At 55.5% G+C, this 18,926-nt stretch overlaps 7 protein-coding genes across 7 annotated transcripts; 4 read left to right on the top strand and 3 right to left on the bottom strand.

Moving 5' to 3' along the window:
- The first annotated feature begins 85 nt into the window (after window positions 1–85).
- JDV02_009075 (uncharacterized protein) lies at window positions 86–3,856 on the top strand. Its single transcript, XM_047990714.1, has 2 exons — window positions 86–1,439; window positions 1,498–3,856. Exons 1-2 carry the CDS (start codon window positions 320–322, stop codon window positions 3,411–3,413), a joined length of 3,036 nt encoding a protein of 1,011 aa, XP_047846723.1. The 5' UTR covers window positions 86–319; the 3' UTR covers window positions 3,414–3,856.
- Window positions 3,857–3,904: 48 nt separating this feature from the next.
- On the bottom strand, window positions 3,905–4,936 carry JDV02_009074 (uncharacterized protein; the record flags this gene model as incomplete). The annotated part of the gene is made up of 1 exon (XM_047990713.1): window positions 3,905–4,936. Exon 1 carries the CDS (start codon window positions 4,886–4,888, stop codon window positions 3,905–3,907), a length of 984 nt encoding a protein of 327 aa, XP_047846722.1. The 5' UTR covers window positions 4,889–4,936.
- Window positions 4,937–8,588: 3,652 nt separating this feature from the next.
- Window positions 8,589–10,275, top strand: JDV02_009073 (uncharacterized protein). The gene is made up of 3 exons (XM_047990712.1): window positions 8,589–9,126; window positions 9,204–9,398; window positions 9,477–10,275. Exons 1-3 carry the CDS (start codon window positions 8,638–8,640, stop codon window positions 10,158–10,160), a joined length of 1,368 nt encoding a protein of 455 aa, XP_047846721.1. The 5' UTR covers window positions 8,589–8,637; the 3' UTR covers window positions 10,161–10,275.
- Window positions 10,276–10,899: 624 nt separating this feature from the next.
- JDV02_009072 (uncharacterized protein) lies at window positions 10,900–11,472 on the top strand (the record flags this gene model as incomplete). Its single annotated transcript, XM_047990711.1, has 2 exons — window positions 10,900–11,182; window positions 11,294–11,472. 2 exons carry the CDS (start codon window positions 10,900–10,902, stop codon window positions 11,470–11,472), a joined length of 462 nt encoding a protein of 153 aa, XP_047846720.1.
- Window positions 11,473–12,446: 974 nt separating this feature from the next.
- JDV02_009071 (uncharacterized protein) lies at window positions 12,447–13,585 on the bottom strand (the record flags this gene model as incomplete). The annotated part of the gene is made up of 3 exons (XM_047990710.1): window positions 12,447–12,499; window positions 12,555–12,969; window positions 13,040–13,585. 3 exons carry the CDS (start codon window positions 13,583–13,585, stop codon window positions 12,447–12,449), a joined length of 1,014 nt encoding a protein of 337 aa, XP_047846719.1.
- Window positions 13,586–14,011: 426 nt separating this feature from the next.
- JDV02_009070 (uncharacterized protein) lies at window positions 14,012–15,648 on the top strand. Its single transcript, XM_047990709.1, has 3 exons — window positions 14,012–14,290; window positions 14,562–14,828; window positions 14,983–15,648. The coding sequence occupies exons 1-3, from the start codon at window positions 14,090–14,092 to the stop codon at window positions 15,190–15,192; spliced, it is 678 nt and encodes a 225-aa protein (XP_047846718.1). The 5' UTR covers window positions 14,012–14,089; the 3' UTR covers window positions 15,193–15,648.
- png1 (Peptide-N(4)-(N-acetyl-beta-glucosaminyl)asparagine amidase) lies at window positions 15,262–18,061 on the bottom strand. The gene is made up of 2 exons (XM_047990708.1): window positions 16,910–18,061; window positions 15,262–16,857 (listed from the first exon to the last, which is right to left on the bottom strand). The coding sequence occupies exons 1-2, from the start codon at window positions 17,458–17,460 to the stop codon at window positions 16,008–16,010; spliced, it is 1,401 nt and encodes a 466-aa protein (XP_047846717.1). The 5' UTR covers window positions 17,461–18,061; the 3' UTR covers window positions 15,262–16,007.
- Between the last annotated feature and the right edge of the window lie 865 nt (window positions 18,062–18,926).

Here is an 18,926-nt window from a genome sequence, read left to right as displayed (position 1 = left end):
TCTGGCTTGTTTACTTTGCTCCAAATCTGGACGAGCAGGAACGGCCCGGGCTTGCCTGCTTCCTGACGCTCATCATCCACACACACACACACATCCTCCTCCACTCTTCCTTCCGACTTCCACTGAGCCCCCCTCGATATACCTCGCGACGCGCACCAGCTACTCGCATCCTTTTGCACTGCCTGCTTCATAGATCTTCGAGCCGCATTGCTTTCCCACAACACGTAGTACACGCTCACGCGTGTCCGACCTCGTCTCCATTGGCTCCAAGCTTGCCGCAATCGCGCTCCGCTCGACGACGCGTGATCCGACGACAGCCATGGAGACCGACACAGCTAACAGGTATCGCTCACGCATCTTAAGGGAGATGAATGCGAACCGCGCGAATCCCTTCAACTCTCCGCCCTCCTCCACCGGCTCCCATGGCACCGTCAGCCCGACCATGTCCTCCGTCTTCTCCGACCCCGACGGTGAGTCGACGCGCCGACTCAACGAGGACATTGCCCGCATCACCGCGTCCAAGAAGCTCCCTATCAACTGGGAGGCTGCGCATCGCAAATGGCCCGAGTTCTTCTCTCTGCCCAAGGCACGAGACGCGCACCATGACGATACCGACACGAGACCGTTGGCCACGCTGGAGAACAACCGCCCGACCGTCCTCAACGACGATTCCACTCAGGACGTTTGGGCTGCATCCAAAAAGGCGCGTGCCGAGATGCAGCCGCGTGTCGAAAACGAATCCGACTTGTCCTCCCTCATCTCCAAGTCCCCTGCCCACGCGCTGCCTCGCCATGTGACGGCCGCCAACGTGAGGCAATCCAGCCCTCTGACCAAGGTACATGCGCGAAATCCATCAGATCATGCCATACCTGGCCAGCGGCGACAGTCCATTTCCGAGGCCCTCAATGGCCTACGACACGCGTCTCCTCCACCACGAGACGCGTCGAGGGATCACCAGCGTGGCAGCCACTCGCCGCTGCTCTCTTCCGCCAAGTCAAGTCTGACCGCTGTCCCCCCGTCACCGGGCTCTATGACCAGTCCTGGGCATGACGCGTCCCACGCTCGTTCTTTCTTCATGCCCGATGTTTCACACCTCGGTGATTTCGTCACGGGAACCCTCAAATTCAGCGGCTCCATGAAGAACGGCGTTCCCATTTTTGTCAAGAACGGCAAGGTGCACGATCGGCAAGAGCGTCCTTCTGTCGCTGCACACGCCCAGGTCGACGGATTGCAGATCCCAGAAGATGAAGAAAAGATCTTCGTGTCCATGGATATGATCCGTGACGAGATTATTTCTCTCCAGGAGCACCACGACAAGGTGCAAGAATATGCTGAGAGCCTCCAGCGGGATGTTGAAAACCTTGAGGCCCAGCTCAGATCCTCCAAGCGCTCTGGTGGCGACGGCTACGCGGACGACAAGCTCGTGGCCCGTAAGAATCGTAAGTCTTGACCACAGAGCCTCGCATTTGAGCCGGGAGCTGACTGCTGTGGCCGCAGAATTGGAAATAGAAGTTGCAGCATTACAGACTCGCTTGGACCAGGCCACGCGAAAGTATAGCGACAAAGAATTCGAGAACGTTTCACTTGCCCACGAGCGAGACCGCGCTGTCAGCAGACTACAGAGCGCTTGCGACGATATCAGCAAGCTCACGCGCAAATTGAGCCACAGAGAAAAGGCGCTGGAGTCTTCGCATAAGCAGCAAGAGACGACGGACCAGATGCGACAGGACAATGACACGTTACGCCGCGATCTCATCTCGTTGAAGAATGGGCGCGACGCGCTCGAGCTCGAGAACTCAACGTTGCGGAAGGACAACGAGGCTCTTCGCCAGAGGCAAGTAGAGCTGGAGGAAGAGATTGAGTCACTCCGATCGCACTATAAGAGCGCGCGACGCGAGGATGGCTCTCTTGTGAGCGAGAACAAGTCGCTTCGTGCGAACAACGAGTCCATGTCCGAGGAGATTGAGAGCCTGCGCGAAAACCTAGACGGAGCCCAACACGAGCTTGACGCTGCCCGTGAAGAGATCGACACCTTGCGTCAGGAAAAGTCGACCCTGCAGGAGGACAACGAGAGCCTTGTTCGTCACAACGACAAGTACTTCAGCGAAAACAAGATGCTACGTCGTGAAAACTCTGGCTTCGAGCGCAGCATTCACGACCTGCACGACGAGAATCTGAAGCTCAAAGATGACGTTGAGCTGTTGAAGCAGCAACTCGACCACTGCCGCCCAATTCCCAAGGACGACTTCTCTGCCCGTCTTGACGAGGAGACAGAGGAGAACATGACGTCGGCCTTCTTCGTTCCGGATATTACAATAGACACGAATGAGTCTGGTCCGACCGAGGCCACCCAGACCAAAGATGTTCCTATCCAGCCCGAGCTCACTTCCCAAAGCTACAAGACGCCAACAACCCACGTTAACGCAATATCAGCTCGGGATACGACCCGCGAGACGAAGAAGACCAAGAGCAAGCCAAAACAGACTACCCAGGGTCAAAAGGTTGCATTCTCCATACCCGAAACGACGACGCAAAGCGACAGGAATGTGGCAAACAAGAGCAAGCGCCGCAGTCGCTCAAACTCGCAACACAGCCAGAAGGGCCCGGTCATGGACCCTTTCAACGACGTTGATGACACAACTGGCCTGCAGTCGATGGACAACCCAACTGAAGATCAGGCCATCTCCCTGAACCTATCTCTGAAAAACCAACGCCAGTCGCAGCAATTGCAGGACCAGGCTGGCCAAGCTCATAAAATCCGCCGTACTTCGCAAACTTCACAAAAGATCATTCTGGAGACTGATCTAGCCGCTCAGCATGCGAAGCAGCTTAATCACGACACCTGCCCGGCGCTCTCTAAGGATGCACGCCGCGTGCTGGATGGACTGTGCGAGCATAATTGTCGCAACTGCATAGTTTGCACTAGAATCACATCGCACCGTGGTGTCATCTCCGCGACCGAAGCCGCTTCGGGCAAGAAGCGCGTCACCGTTCCCCGGCCAGTGCCCGTTACCGACCGCGACCTGACCGCGGACGATCCGACGATGCGGCCCTCGCAAGCCCCTGGTCACGCGTTGGCCCTCGTCATCAAGGGCCTGGAAGATGAGTCCCATCATATGCAGCTCGAGCTTTCTCGCATGCAGGCAGCATATAACGGCGCGGACAAGTCTATCGGTCGGCGTGACAGGCTTTCTCTCGCAGAGGGCATCCGGACGCTGCTGAAGCGCCTCGAGGTCAAGAACGACCAGATTTACAGCCTCTATGATGTCCTGGAGGGGCAAAAGGCCGCCGGACAAGCGATGACGGAGGAGGAGGTAGAGATGACGGTGCTAAACATCACCGGTATGACGGTACGGGATGTGACCAGCAACAGTGACAACTTTACTTGGGAAGGCATCCACGATGCTGCCTAGTTGAAGCCGGCGGGCTCCTGTTGAGTCGGTCGAAGACGGGTAGCAATTTGGACAAGGTCAGCATGGATTCCAGCGCTCGGCATCGTTGGCTTCGTGATAGCTCGCGCTCGTCCGTCGGTACCTAAGACTTACGGGTCTTGGATTTGGGTGATGAGGTCGCGGCGGAAAACGGAGTGCGTGCTTGCGGGCATGATTGGATTGCATTCTCGGCGCGCGTTTGAGGTCATTTCGAGGGAAGCAGAGGTACGCGGTGGATAGCTGCCGCCACGCTGGCCTCGGCCATGTCGGATTCTTGTATTATAACTAGGGATGCGCCGCTGCATTGGGTTTGAGACTGCAACTGCAACTGGGGTATGGGGTTCGGATCCTGGATAGGGAATGATTGAAATGATGACTTTTGTCTGCATTCACAGTACGCTCGTTTTTTTTACAAAGAAAAGAGCACGCTTTCTCGAGCTGTAGTATTATTCGTAGAGCCCTTTTTCTCTAGTCTAAGGAACCCTCTCAATATCGCCCTGCGGCCCATCAAAGATGAATCTGATGATTCGTTGCAAGCCTTGCAGGTCCCCCTCCACCGTCCCTGCAACGCCAGGATCAACCCAGCCATATGTATACCCGCCCTCGAAGTCGGTTATCCAAGCGTTGTCGTCTCGGTCAACGAGTACATTCTCCGGCTTCGCATCGCCCCAAACACTACCAATACGATGCAGCTCGTGCACCGCTTTCTCGATCTGTGCCGCCCACTTGTGCCGAAGTTGGCCAGGCGGGTTACCTTGCACCGCGTCATAGAGCGTCCCACGGTGGTCAATGTACCGCAGCAGCAAGCCCAGTGTGCTGTCATGCTTATTCTCGTGAACTACGCCGACGAGACGTCCAACCATTGTGTCTTCCTTCAGGCCGGACGTGTGAATGTTCCTATAGACGTCGAGTTCCCTGTTGAGGGGACCGCCGGTTATACCAGATCCAAAGGACTTGAAGAAGCAGGTCGTTGGCTGTCCGACACCATCCAATCTGACCTTTACCAACGTAGGCATCCTGTCCAGCGCGTGTTCTGGGTTGGAGAAGTAGACTTCAATGTCCGAAGGGTCGAAGAAGCGAGCCCATTGCTCGAGCTCGTCCAGAACGCCGTCATCAAGCCAGGTCCGGGACGGGACGAGGCCACCATGGTTGTCAGTATGCCGCGGTATGAACTCTTCATCCTCGGCGTCGAGGCGGCAACCGAAGGTGTCGGGAAAGAGGTACTCCGAGAGCAGAGGTGTCGCTAGACCGCCGCGAATTGCATCAGGGTCAAAGGAGGGAAATGGATCTGGTGCTAATCGCTTGAATATTGGCGAAAATAGTCCGACAATCCATGAGTAGACGTCTTCATCGAGGATGCCGTCGAACTCGCCAGGGCCATCGGGCTGGATGGCTCGGAGGTATTTGAGATACAGGGCAGTGGCAATCGGCGAGTTGCGGAGGAAACGCTGCGACATGTGGATGTGGAAGCACCTGCCGTTGTACCTTACAGAAACCGTGCTATCATTATCGACATCGCCGCCGGTCAACACCGAAACGACTCTAGGTGGCCAATCTTGGCGTGCTTGGGTCGATATGGTGCGTTGGATGGTCGAGCCCATGGCTGCGGGAATCGGTCGGAGAGGGAGAGCTCTTGATGAGGTCTAGGAGGTGCCTGGGATGTTCGGTGGCTCATGTTTGATGCCCAAGGCCCAGCTCGGCTGCCTCTATTATCGGCTAGAGCTACGAGAGACGGGAAACTGTAATTGCATTAGGAACTATTTATACTATCCTCAACCCTATATAGGTGCCTCAGACATAAGGCAGGTCATATTGGCGCCACGTGACCCGTTAGGTCTCTAGAAGCGTAATGAAACACTAACCAACTAACCAATAGGCAATGGGTAGATAGTTCCTGAGACGGGAGATGATTGCGATAGTTATACTCATAGCAGCTCCCTCTCTACTGCATTTAGACATAGAATTGCGCGTTATATCTCTGATTCAGCTTATTGAAGCTTACTGCACTGACTTGCATAGCTTTGTAAGGTTCTCTTTTTCGGCGCGTCGGCGCGTCGTGGGAAGGATCATCGCGTCGCTGAGCTCCTCCTGTCACTCAGAGACAGCAGAGCTGTTTCTACACGGGGTCCCTGCTGAAAAACACGTGGTCTTGCCATCGGGCACAGCTTTGCAATGGAATATGAAGCTCTCCAAAGTTCTTCCATTGCGCTGTTAAGGTGGCGATGGACTCCAAAGGCAAGAGGTGTGGTGAAGTCGCCTATAAGCCCTCCCCCCACTTGGTGCTGTTAGATGTTTACAGGGGAGAAGTGTGATATGCCGCCCTCCGTTGGGCTCATCAGATGCGCGCCCCTCAACAGGCGAATGCGTCCAGTGGCAGGGCTAGAAAGCTGTGTGATGAGAGAAAGCGTGGGAGGAACTCCGGAAGGGGACACCCATGCTCCTGTCCGCTAGTCGGAGCGGAGCCATGGATCTTGAAGCAGCTCCCTAGCAGTCGGTCGTTTCTCAGGCTCCCAGGTAAGGATCCTTCGAAGAAAGCTGATATAGCGAGAGTTATCCTCAAGCCGATCCTCCAGCCGCTCTAAGGTCCGATTCCTCGGTATTGGTGCTAGTCCTAGCCAGTTACCTGCTGCAAGGTTAGCTTCTAGTACCCAGTTTCAGGTATTCCTAAAAAGGCTCACCTTGCTCATCCCAAAAGTCAGCAGCCCGCTCGGGATTTCGTTTCAAAAAGCTCAGTGGAGGCGGCCCTATCGCTGTAATAAATTCGGCAAGATGCGCAGCATCGTACATATCCCCATCTTTATCTTCTGCTGTGAAAAGATGCTTTGGCCCCAGTAGACCCCACGCCTACAGGCTCAGAACGTTAGACTAAGTGTTAAACAGTGGAGCATGAAGGGCACGTACTATCAGCCCCACACTCCAGATATCGACGGCGTAGCTCCATTTTAAGCACATAATAACCTCAGGAGCGCGATATTGGATAGGCATGATATCCCCAGCATGTGGACCGGGGCCAGAGCGTGCTTCGCCAAAGTCTGAAAGCAGCATGGGCCCAGGTTTCGGACGTATCAATTGAGACAGATAGATAACTCTATCGTCCGTGACTTTCTTCCGAGAGACCGGAGATGTAAACTGCTGATCTTCGAGGGGGCGCAACGCGGAATCATCGTTCAGCCCGAGAAGTAAGTTTCCGGGATGAACATCTTTGAGCAGTAAGCATAGGCTTTTAAGCACTCTGGAGAGCGCGAGTGAAGGAGTGGTTACCCGTATGAACGATATGAGCCTCGCTGTGGAGGAGGTCTAGAGCCTTGAGAAGTTCTTGTACCACTCCTTTGACAAATGTCTCACCGAACCCGCCGTCTTTCTGGAAGACGAGTTTCATATCTCGCAGACTCATTTGGGCAGGTTGGAAGGCAAGCACGACGTGTTTTCCGCAGGGACCATCGATCTCAAACGAATCAAGAAGTTCTCGAATGTTGTTCTTGCCTGGATTTGCTGTCTTTGCAAAGATTGTAGCCATCTCCCTATAGAGGTCATGCTCTCGCTGAAAACCAGATGTGTGGACATAGAACTTGAGCGAGACATAACGATGATTCCCATGGTGATTTCTGTTAGAAAAACCTCCTAATCACTGAAGTAGTGCATACATACTTGAGATCCCGGGCCAACCAGATTGTGGACGAGCTCCCGAATCCTAACTTGGCAATGGTCTGATACTGGTCATGAATCATTTCTCCAAGACGCACTGGGTAAAAGCGTTCGGCCACATAATCTGGTAATTCTTCCTCCTCTACCTTGACATCTTGATCAATGAGTTTGAATCCTCTGGTAGGAAACGACCGTGGCTTCTCAGGAGCGGCCGCCTCGCGGTCGGGACTTCGAAAGGGGCAGTCGAGATTTCTCCACGCTGACATTCTTCGGCACAGATGCATAGGCTGCAACCTGACAAATTTGAACGAGTGACGAATTGTCGACACTATAGAGCAAGACGACCTTGGTAAACTGTCCAACGCCGCCATCATGGAGATGTGCATTGCGGCGCGCCAGTCTCGTCCCGACTCCCATGCCTGCGCACCAAAAATGGCTGGCGCGGTCTGGGGGTGGGGCGCGGGCCCAGAAATATGGGGACAGGTTATGCACGCAGCAAAACATAGTTGTGCCCCTAGCATTACTCATCATTATATATATATAATTAATTAACCTTACCTATATTATCTTAAATATATGTCTTACTATAATAAGTATATATCTTAGTATATTATATTTTATATAGTAATTATACCTAAATTAATAAACGTATTAATATACCTAATATAGTTATAGATATAATAGGACTATCTCTACGGAGCTATAGGATTAAAGTTACCTAACTAATTAATAGCTAGGAGGATTTATAATATATGCTACCCTATCTAAAAATTTATCTATAGAATTTTAAAACTTAGCAGTAATATAATTATCTTCATTACTATTTTTTACTATAGGTTTATTTTTACTATAATTATTAGCCTATTATATAACTTAATTTCTATATAAGAGTAAGGCGAAAACTACCGCGTTTCCTCTTTAGGTTAATTTATCTCTAAAAAAATTAGTCTTCGAGTTATATAAGCTCGAGAATATACTTTCTTATGCTATTCCATTTTTATCTTCCTGTCTTAGTAACTATATCTCTTTTAGCCTATTCTATAGGGCGACTTATAAGAATATTAGAAATGCGAACGCAGAAAAAAACGTCTGCTCTCGCAACGCAAGCCACAGTGTAATAAAGTGCTAGGACAGAACGCACACACGCGGACCCAGGCAGAGAATTGGGGCACGCACGTGACGCCCCCGAACCATGGGGTATTAGAGCCCGTCTAGCTAGCGAACTGGAAGCTTGAACCTACAAGCTTCAGTCTTGCAATACTATCACCCCTACGGTCGTCTAATTCTACCATTGCTTCTCTTACCTGACTACCAAACTGATATCTGGCGAGTGAGCCATTACACACAGCGGGCAACGCAGGCCATAGCGGGCAGCGCAGGCCATAGCGGGCAGCGCAGGCCATAGCGGGCAGCTCGATCGAGAAGGCGGTGAGCAATACACTCAACTCGCATAATTCGGGGTATAAGAGCTGTTTCATGGGTTCTCGAGATTCACTCCTACGCAGCTTTTTGCGAACACAGAAAATTGCCGATCACAGCATTTCTCTTTTTGTCTAGATCCATGGAGGCTTGGCTGAAGCAATCGGGGGCCTTCGGTGTGGATGGCATCGAGATTACTGATTTCCCCGTTACCGGACGCGGTGTTAAAGCACTACGTAGCTTCAAAGAAGGAGAACGCATCCTAACCATCCCTTCTGCTTGCTTGTGGAAGGTAGAAGGGGCGCGCGCCGACCCGCTCCTTGGGCCGGTTCTTCGCTCTGCGCGGCCGCCCTTGTCGGTCGAGGACACTTTGGCCGTCTATCTCCTCTTTGTCAAGTCGCGAACATCAGGCTATGAGGGCCGTCGACATCATATCGCTGCGATACCGCAGAGCTACTCGGCAAGCATCTTCTTTACAGATGACGAGCTGCGAGTCTGCGAGGGATCGTCGCTCTTTACGCTCACCTCGCAGCTGGAACAGCGTGTGCAGGACGACTACAGGCGGCTGCATGTGCGGCTGCTGAGCCAGCATCGCGATCTCTTCCCTCCAGACCAATTTACGGTGGAAGATGTAAGTTTCGTTGCCCCTCCTGCAGCACCCTAACTCGTTCCCTGTCGCTTATTACGAGCTTACTCTTACGTTATTAGTACAAATGGGCTCTTTGCTCGGTATGGAGCCGTGCAATGGACTTTGCAGTCTCGGAGACGACTTCGGTTCGGCTCGTGGCCCCTCTGGCAGACATGCTAAACCATTCTCTCGACGCAAAGCAGTGCCATGCTTACGATCCAAAGTCTGGAGACCTTTCCATCCTTGCCGCGAAGGACTACCAAGTCGGAGATCAGGTTAGCTCACCACTCTGCTGATCGTGCTCTGTCGATGCGCAATTTTTTCAAAAAGCTAACCTGATGATAAAATGACAGATATTCATCTCCTACGGCAGCGTGCCGAACAACCGACTTTTGCGTCTTTACGGCTTTGTTCTGCCGGACAACCCCAACGACAGTTACGACCTCGTGCTCCAGACGAGCCCAATGGCCCCCCTCTACGAGCAGAAGGAGAGGCTCTGGGCGCTGGCAGGGCTGAGCTCAACATGCACTATTTCCCTCACCGTGAAGGAGCCACTTCCGAATAGCGTGCTTCAATACCTCCGAATCCAGCGACTGGACGAGTCCAACATCACAGACATGACTCTGCAGCTAGTGAATGGCACAGGCGGCAAGATCAGTGATGAAAACGAGACGCAGGTGCTGCGATTTTTGGTCGATTCGATAGGCACCCTCCTAGAGAGCTTCGTTATCCCGCTGGAAAAGCTCGAGGCAAAGCTCGCCGGGGAAGACTACCCCGCGGGGGGCAACGCTTGGGCAGCGGCACAGGTCAGTGCGGGCGAGCAGCGCATCTTGACGCGGGCCAAGAAGTCGGCCGAAGATGTACTGGAGGCGATCTTTCGTCCACCAGCGACACAGTGCGCCAACTGCGGGAACAGGTCTGGTGCGTTGATGGCGTGCGGCAGATGCAAGGCCGTCAAGTACTGCAAGAGGGAGTGTCAGGTGTCGCACTTTAAAGACCACAGGGCCGTGTGCCGGACTCTTGCGGGATTGAAATGAGAAATGATGTGAATCAAGCATCAATATAACAACCTTACATCACAGGACTTCTTCCTTTACTATAGAAATGGAAAAAGATGCAATATACATCGTTATGCTAGGTCGTGCACCGAGCAAAAAGTAGTCGTGCTAATAGCACTACTTATTAGTATACGCTATATTCAGATAGATTCTGGCTTTACAAGTCCAAGACGTAGCTACCTACCTAACGTGTGAGCTAGCCCGGTTAGCAGCCTGTAAGATCCCGGCCAGCCGGGACCAGCAGCCACGCGACGGCGGCGTACAGGGGATATCCCCACGCAGCTCGCCGGCGGCGTCTCACCATGAATAAAGCTCTTCAAGCTTCAGTCTTAGTCTGTGGCAATAGGCGCAGCCCACCCGCCAATGCAGCTATTGTCTCTCTTGCCTAACTGAACTAACCGTGATATTGCCATTACACGGCCACTCATCATGACTTCGTAAACATGTACATGTCAACTGACTGGGGATCCAAGCCTATAACAGGGAGTTGCAGCACTTGCTTCGACTGCATCTTCCAGCCCGCCTGATGAAGAAGACCAAATACAATGTTCTCAGAAAAGTGTCGGGGCTTCGTCGCAATGAACACCTTGGTAGTGAACGGTGCCTCCTCCTGGGCGGCCTTGTCCATGTTAAAAGCATGCAAGGCTGACAGCGTTTCAACCAACGCGAGAAGCCCATCCTCGTTGTAGGTGCAGTCACTCAACATGACCAAGTCCCAATGCCGCGCTCGTGTTTGTGGCCCGAAGCGACCTTCCCTGCCGTCTTGCCAGTCCAAATTCTCATACAGCATTCGGATATTAGCGCCTTCTCCCGTGAAATTTCTGTCTTGCTGCAGACGAGATATATTGAATTTTGCTCGGTTCTCGGCGTCTTCCAAGTCAGTCAGCAAGATGGTCCACCGTCCAACCCCGACAGGGCGCATTTGCCGCAGCACGGCGCAGAGACCAACGCCCAACGTGCCGACGCCACAACCGAGCTCCAGAATGTTCAGTTCGCCGGCGGTACCTAATGCGTTTTGCATGGCTGCCATGGTCGCACCTTGATTCGAGGCGTATTTGTTTGATGCGGGAATGCCCGCGACAGCGCAGAGACTAACAATCCCTCCGTCCCAGACGTGGCGAGCCATGCTCTCACCCAGTTCTTCCTCGAGTTCGAGAAATTCTCCTCCCTCATCGTAGAGATACAGTCTTCGCCTACAAAGATGGTCATGGATATATCCATCGACGCGCAGTTCCGCCCATACCGGCATGATGAGTCCGCCGTCATGCTCGTCGTGGGCGACGCTGCTTGAACGCAGGAGTATGCCCCCCACCGTCGTCGCTGACAGTGCTGGGGTAGCACTGACGCATATTTCGGTCTTGGAAGCGGCTTCCAACGCCTTTGTGGTTTGTAGAGGAAGATTCAGGCTTGGCTTGAGGATTCTCGTCCTTGGCTTCCACACCAGCTCGCCACATGCTGTGATGGCCTGTGTCGACTTGCCGGAGGAAGTCGTCACTTCTGCCGTAACGGTTATCTCGAGAGATTTCTGCACAAACAGAAGTGAGTCGCTCAAGTCCGTATTAATTGTGATGACCAGATCCAGACGAGTTCTGGAGCCGCTCCCGGCCAATTTGGGGGGCCTGAGCAGGCGTATGTAGTGCATCAGGAGTAACCTCGCGTTGAAGGCTGAGAACGAATTGTTTGGGAGGGGCAGGATATCTGCTGGCTGCCTGACCTTTTATTAAGCCGAGTGGCACTTGGCGTCTGCAACCGCTACGTCCGTGGCAGCCTTTTCGTGTGCGATTGAATTTTCTGTGGTGGGCCAGTAGCCGCGAGTGGAGGCTAAATGGAGTTTGTGGCGTGTCAGACAATTGGCTCCACAGGGATCACAGTTAGCATCATATTGATTGATGCTCGGCGACAGACATCCCGACACGTTCGCGAGTATAAACAACCATGCACTAGTGCTTGACAGCCAAGGGAAGTACGAGGAGGCCGAGTCGTGCATCGCGAGACGTTGGCGCTGCGCCGAGAAATGCTGGGCGATAGGTAGGCATCCGCACATGCTCGCGAGCCTGAAATGCATCGCCAGGCTCAGCCATCATATAACATCGCGGATGAAATGGACTCAGAGCCCGACAGTGTCACTGACGGAACCCGGAGTCATGCGATCGGACACAGCCCGGACCGCGTCGCGTTGTCGGGTCTTTTGGTGTCGACTTGATACGTGTATGGCAAGAGCTTCTTTCACTTATCGTATGCCGTCAAGCTGTCTGAAAAGTGAAATCAGAAGAGATGTCCTCGTCGCGTAAAACCCCATTGCGAGTACGTGCTCTCATCTGGTCGCGTCAAGGTTAGCTACTACCTAGTAGAAGAGTTCTCTGGTTTACGCACCTCGAACAGAACTGATGCCGAGCTGGCGACCGACATTGGCGTAGCCCTCGCTGTCGACGGCCATGTCCATGCGTACCCGAGACGCGGCGTCCGGGTCGCCCTCCCACGTGCTACGGCACATGGGACAAGTGACGGTGCCATGCGCCTTGGTCGCGGCCCACATCTGGAAGCATGTTTGGTGAATGTTCTGTCCGCACGCAGCACGGCACCAGACGACAGATTCGGGGCTGTCGGCGTCCAGATCGCAGTAGCAAATGGGGCAGTCTCCTTCAACTGGCTTGCGCTTGCCGGAAGTAGCGCTCCCGGAGGCATCATTCCTGTTAGGCTCGCTCGCGAAGATTGTGCGTAGCTCGGTGCTGAGCAACGCGGACTGGTAGACCAGATGGAATGGAGCGTGCAGGGCCCGGGCTAGAATCTGCGCGAGCGTGTTAGCCCGCTCTCAGTGTAACCGTGTAAATCGTATCAAAAAGAAGGTAAGAGCATACGTATAAGACGTGTTTGCACTGATTGCCCTTGCGGGCGTGAGGGCAGTTGCACTGCGGCTGCCGGCCGATATGGACGGTATAGACATTGCCAGTCGACCCGGTCATCTCAAATGTCTCCGTGGGACAATCTGCCGTCCCATCCGGCGTCCGCTTCAGCACATAGAAGCGCTGAGCAAGGGCTCTCTCATAGACGGCGTGAAAGGCCTGCGGTGCCTGGGCGCGGAATCTCCGTGCCCGCTTCTCCTCTGTGGGCGACGCGCCTGCCTCGGCCTTTCTTTTCCGACTTGGCGGCGATTTCGCCGCCTGCTGTGATGGCTTTGCTGATGGCTTTGCTGATGGCTTCTTCGCTGGCGTGTAGGGACCTTTGCTCGTGCTCTGGGACTTGGCGGAGGGCTTCTGTGATGTCGACGGCGCCATGTCATCATCCAGAACGATTGGATTGGCGGACGACCCGGCTCGTCCTTTCACAGCACTTTTTGCAGGAGCCTTGCGACGAGAAAGTTGCCTTGTGCTTTGCTGCACGGTTCCGGTGGCTGGCGGGCTCATGTTTACATCCAGAGCGCGGTGACGTCGGCGCAGGACGATCGCAGTCTCAACATAGGACTGATTGTCGATTACTTCGTACTTGACACTTTGATGGCTTCGAAAGATATGAACCGATCCAGATGGGCGAACTCGTGAAAATAGGGTATCTGCGAATACTGGTCTCGAGTGGTATCCAGACCGCGTGAATGAGAGGCTATGAGCGCTAAACTTACAGTGGCGACTTCATCAATGGCGAGTTGCTAGTTGGGAAAGTCATGGCCATGCGAACCCGCGCCATCGAAGTCAGCTCCACTTTGTGGTTCCTGAATCTCACCGCCTGCCACTCCTGTCCAACCCTGCTCAATCCACTTCAGCAGCCCCACCACAGACGGCAGTTCAGAATTAAGACTTGCGCCGCAACAGATAGTGTCTTTCTCACATTCTCGAGAACTTATCCCCCGGATACTACATGTATATGCCCACGGGGGAGAGAGGCCAATTGAGTGTCCTCGCCCCGCGCCCAATATGATGAGCGACCAGGACATTGAGCGCCTCGCCCACCCCGAGTTCTGGGACGAGCGGTACGCCACGGCCGAGGACGCGGCGCCGACGCACGAGTGGTTCCGTACTTTTGACGAGCTGCTGCCGTTCCTCGAGCCCAAGTTGTTTACTGCGCGACCGCCGGCGACGAATCCCAAGATACTGCACCTCGGTTCCGGAGACAGTGTACGTTGAAAGATGCCCTGGCTTTGTGCGTGCGCGCCCGTTGTATGTCCTTTCTGTAACCTCCCTCGACTCCTCCTTACCAGCCTCGAAGAGAGGACCCGTGCAAGTAGAAAGTGGAAAGCCTTTTTTTTTTTCACAGCGAAAGGGGCTTATATACGGGGGGTTCAGGCTGAATCCTGTTGCCCACCATTGTGAACTTTGCGGGAGAGTCATGAGCGAGCGTAGTCACGCACCGTTGGCTGACCCGTACCGAGGACTTTTTATATTATAGACCCTCCCCCGGGACCTCGCAGAGAGGGGCTACGCGGACCAGCTCTGCGTCGACTTCTCCAAGGTCGTCGTCGACCTCATGTCGCGGCGCCACGCCGACGTCCCCAGCATCCAATGGCGGCTCATGGACGTGTGCAGCATGGACGGCCTGCCCGCGCGGTCCGTCGACGTGGCCTTTGACAAGGGCACCCTCGACGCCATGATCCACGGCAGCCCGTGGAGCCCCCCGCAGGACGTGGTCGAACACACGGCCGCGTACATCCAAGAGGTTCGTTCGTTTGCTCGTTCGGTCCCTAAACTCTCTCCGTTCACTGCTGTCCAACTGCACGCCCAATTCTGTCCTGTAGCTTCCACCACCACAGGCGTCCATACCCGGTCCCAAGGTCCACAACGTCGCTGACTGTGCCAAATGCGCTCCTTAGGTATACCGCGTGCTCAAAGACGACGGCGTCTTCCTGTACGTCACGTACCGCCCGCAGCACTTCATCATGCCGCGGCTCAACTGCCCGGGCGTCGACTGGGACATTGAGGTCGTCGTGCTGGGGGGCGAGGCCAGCCTGCCCTACCACGGGTTCGTCGTAAAAAAGAAGAAACAGCAGCAGCAGCAGCAGGAACAAGCCGCGCCGGCGTAGGAGCAGGTCGGTACAATGGTTGCCTACGCTGCGTGGACCTTTCACATGATTTCGACGGCGTTTATTTTGGTCCCAGCTTGGAATATCAGGGTCGTTTCCGCGGCATGATGGGATGGATGAGGCCTACTATAGACGTGATACCCTAGACTCAGGGGCTTGACTAGTGGTTCTTTCATCGCAAGTGCAGCCCGCAAAGGAGTCAACAGACGCCAACAACTAGACACAAGAAAAGTGATGTTCGTTGCAGACGAAGTCGAAAGCTTCAACAACAACCAGGCTGTCTTCATTCAGCGCTTTTGCTCGCTGTCTCTATATAGCTCCGCTCGAGTCGTTGACAGCTGCCACGTCCCCTTGTCCTCCCCTCCATCTCTTACTCGATGCTATTCAAAGCAACCACCAAACGCCGAGGCGGGTTTTCCGCGGGAATATGCCCTGTTTCCTTGCCCCCCATGGGTGCCATGTCTCGAGGGACCTGGCCCTCCCCACCAACCCAACCGTTGACGCCCCTATATTCAAGCACAAATGGAAAAAAAAAAAGGTAGCAGAAGAATGTCGTGAATAGTTACAGGCCCCGCCATCCTTGTTGATAACGGGGCGACAAGGGCAAAGAAATTCCAAGTCCATGGGTCGGCTTTTGACTTGGACGTATGCGTGGGGTTGTTTGAGAGTATTAGACGACCGTGGCGTGGAAGGTGAGCCACGAGCAATGATCGACGGGGATGACATATCGTCCGTTGTCGTTGGTGGTCATGGTAGCGTAGCCGTATAGAGTCGTGTGTTATTCATGAAAAGGGGCACGCCAGGCTGCCGCTGGTTTAGTGCTGGTCGGGCCCGCGGGGTGGCTGGAACTGTCGGCTGCGAGCATTCTGCTGGGCCGCCATCCATTCCGCCGAGCCAGTCTGCCGGCTTGGCTGCTCGGCAGGCATCTTGACATCTCGGCTGGGCGTGCCGTGGGACCGGCCACCCGCTGAGGAGCTCGACGCGCCGGGCACCAGGTCGGTGACGGCTTGGGCGATGGAGGCGACGACATAGCCTCGCAGTTCCTGGTCCTCCCTTTGGTCCTCCTTCTCAAGTCGGAAGCGTTCTTCCTTGCCCATGTTGGCACGCCGGATGTTCTTGATCTCCTGCATGACGTAGAGCATGACCTCCTCGGGGCATCGGTTACGTTCGTTGGCGGACTCGTTGTTGCGGACATATCGTCGAGTGACATCGGTCGCTCCGTCGATCGAAAAGGCGATACAATATGACATCTTCTTGCCCCAGCCTTCCGTGTACAGACGTGGGTTGTCCCATGCCTCTTCGCAGGCGTCGACGTGAACCCATCGCTTCTGGTGTTCCGAATACACCTCGGTCCACACGTGGTCCTCGGCGTTCCAGATCCATCGAACCCTTCCACCGACGGCACGGCACAACATGCTGAAGCAGTTGGCCCACTCTCCGACTCTTCCTCGACGAGTCTGCAGCAGCCTCCAGACATCTCCGTATCGGGGGAACCGTTCGTATGCGCCGCAGTTTTGAGCCGAGCATCGGTAGAGTTCAACGCGGAGAGCACCGCAAGCGCTTTCCTCGGGCGTCGGAGCCGTCATGCCTTGGGCAATGGTTGGCGACAGGCACACAGGGCAGGGCGGGTTATTGACCCATGTGAAAAACGACCGCTTGAACCATCTAGGGTTTTCATTAGACGCGATTCGAGTGAAGGCGCAGGAGGGAAACGTACCGGAGGAGTGCCCTGATGACACAGTCTTGATATCCCCATTCAGGTTTGCGGCCATCACCCATGCTCTCGGCCTCGGCCTGCAGGACCTGGCTTTCCTCCTCGGCCTCGCCATAGATGCGATCCAAGGGAATCGTCTGGAGTGCCTCGTCCAGCAGCCCAGGATTCTCATACTTGGTCGGTGTTAATGACAGGCTAATGAGCAGGTTGCGGAACTTCTGAGAGTCGCGATCGCCGGCGGCGGGTGCTGTCGGGATCTTGGGTAGATGTCTGATGCACGAGTAGGAGGGAGGAGTCGTGGCGGATGTGTGGGAGGTCGCGGGTCGGGAGTCGCTGTGCGAGGCATGACCACGCAGGTCGGCACTGGATGCTCGCTGAGCGAGATCGGAATGACCAGCCTCGGGAGTGTGATGGCGAGAGCAGGAGCGCAGCTCATTCATGCGCTTGTCCCGCAACAGGCCCTCGAAGCGGACGCGCAGGTCGTGCGCCCACTCCTCGCCGTAGTCGGACCGGGACGACGGCTCCGGGCTGAACGGAGTACCTCGACCGGCCATTGTTGAAAAACGGAAGTCGGGTATTACCCTGGTGGCGTCGCAGGCGATGAAGGGTTGGGCACGGCAGCGACGTTGCGTGGCGGGGATGCAGGCGTCGCTGCGTGGGGAGGGAGAGGCGCGGTGGGAGGGAAAGGGCAGGACGAGGACGATGAGGGTGGTCGTCGACGTGCTGATAGGGTTGTGTTATAGCGCTCGGCCGAGCGAGGTATGTCGTGGCCCAACGGATGGCGAACCCGAGCAGGCGTGGTCGTGGTCGTAAGGCAGTGGGCGTCGTCAGCTGGGGATTCGTAGGCCTCTGGAGTCGCCACAGGGGCCTGGCGCGGGCTACCGCTTCGTCAGTCGCAGGCAGGCTTCGCGAGTCGACCCGGCTGACGTCGTTGTCGTCGTCGTCGTCGTCGTCGGGAGGAAACAATTCCCCGTTATCGACAGAGAGTCGCAGGCAAGATTGCCGCCGTGGTTGAGGACTTAAAGCGAGCGCTGGCGACCCCGATAGCAACGCTTTCGGGAAGCGAGGATGGATGGATGGGATGTGAATGAATGGGATGGAATGGATGGGCTGGGGGGGACTGGGGGGAAAAGGGTCCCCAGCCAGCAGCAGATGGATGGAGGAGCCCCTCGCGGCGGCGGCGACAGCACTGGCGGCCTTGCAGGCGGGCGCGAGAGTGCGTGCGTTGCGTGGACATCCACTGGCCGCCGGGCCAGGCTACTAACGGGACCGATGAACTGGACTGGAGGAGGCAGGACAGCCCTGCCCGGGCATCATCTCAGGCGCAGAACAGGCCCGCGGGCGGGCGGGCGGCGCTGTGTGGTGGTGGCCGTGGGTGCAGTGGTGGTGGTGGCACGCACCGTCCGTGGCGTGGCGTGTGTGTGCGTGCGTGGTGCGTCCCACCTGGAGACCCAGCCGGCCCTGCCAGCGAGCGAGCCAGTGAGGCCGCAGCGGAGGCAGAGGAGGGAGGGGGGAGGAGGGGGGGAAGGCCAGGGGTGGGCGACCAGGAGTCCCCCAGTGTGTGAGCGAGCGTCGTCAGTTCGTCGCTCGCTCGCAGCGCTGGGCGGTTTACGCGTCAGCCTGTGCCACCACGGCCAATCAGCGCCCGCACCAGGCCCCATCCTGGGGTGGATAAGCTGGGCGGCATGGGCGGGCGGCTGCAAGAGCGAGCTGGAAGAAAAATGAGCGATGGCCGGCAAGGTACCGCTACCTTTCGTCGGTCCCGTGAGTCGAGGTTTCCACTCTACGCGCAAGCTGTCTCGCCTCCCCCATCCCATCCCCCACTGCTTCGCCCGAGGTTGCTGCGCAGGCTGCGATTGCAGAGTTTGGTGCATGCATGCACAGCGAGCGCGAGATACGTGGGACCCGATTGCGAAGCCCCTTCATTTTGCGTGCCGTACTTGGTATTCGCATGGTACATAGGCAGAGCCTGTATTCATACGCTTTCATTGCGATTGCGATGGACAGCGCAGCGCAGCAC

The sequence above is a fragment of the Purpureocillium takamizusanense genome, chromosome 9, assembly GCF_022605165.1.
Source record: "Purpureocillium takamizusanense chromosome 9, complete sequence".
Lineage (NCBI taxonomy): Eukaryota > Fungi > Ascomycota > Sordariomycetes > Hypocreales > Ophiocordycipitaceae > Purpureocillium > Purpureocillium takamizusanense.
The sequence above is the reverse complement of the archived record's forward strand: the minus strand, read 5'-3'. Positions and strand labels throughout refer to the sequence as shown.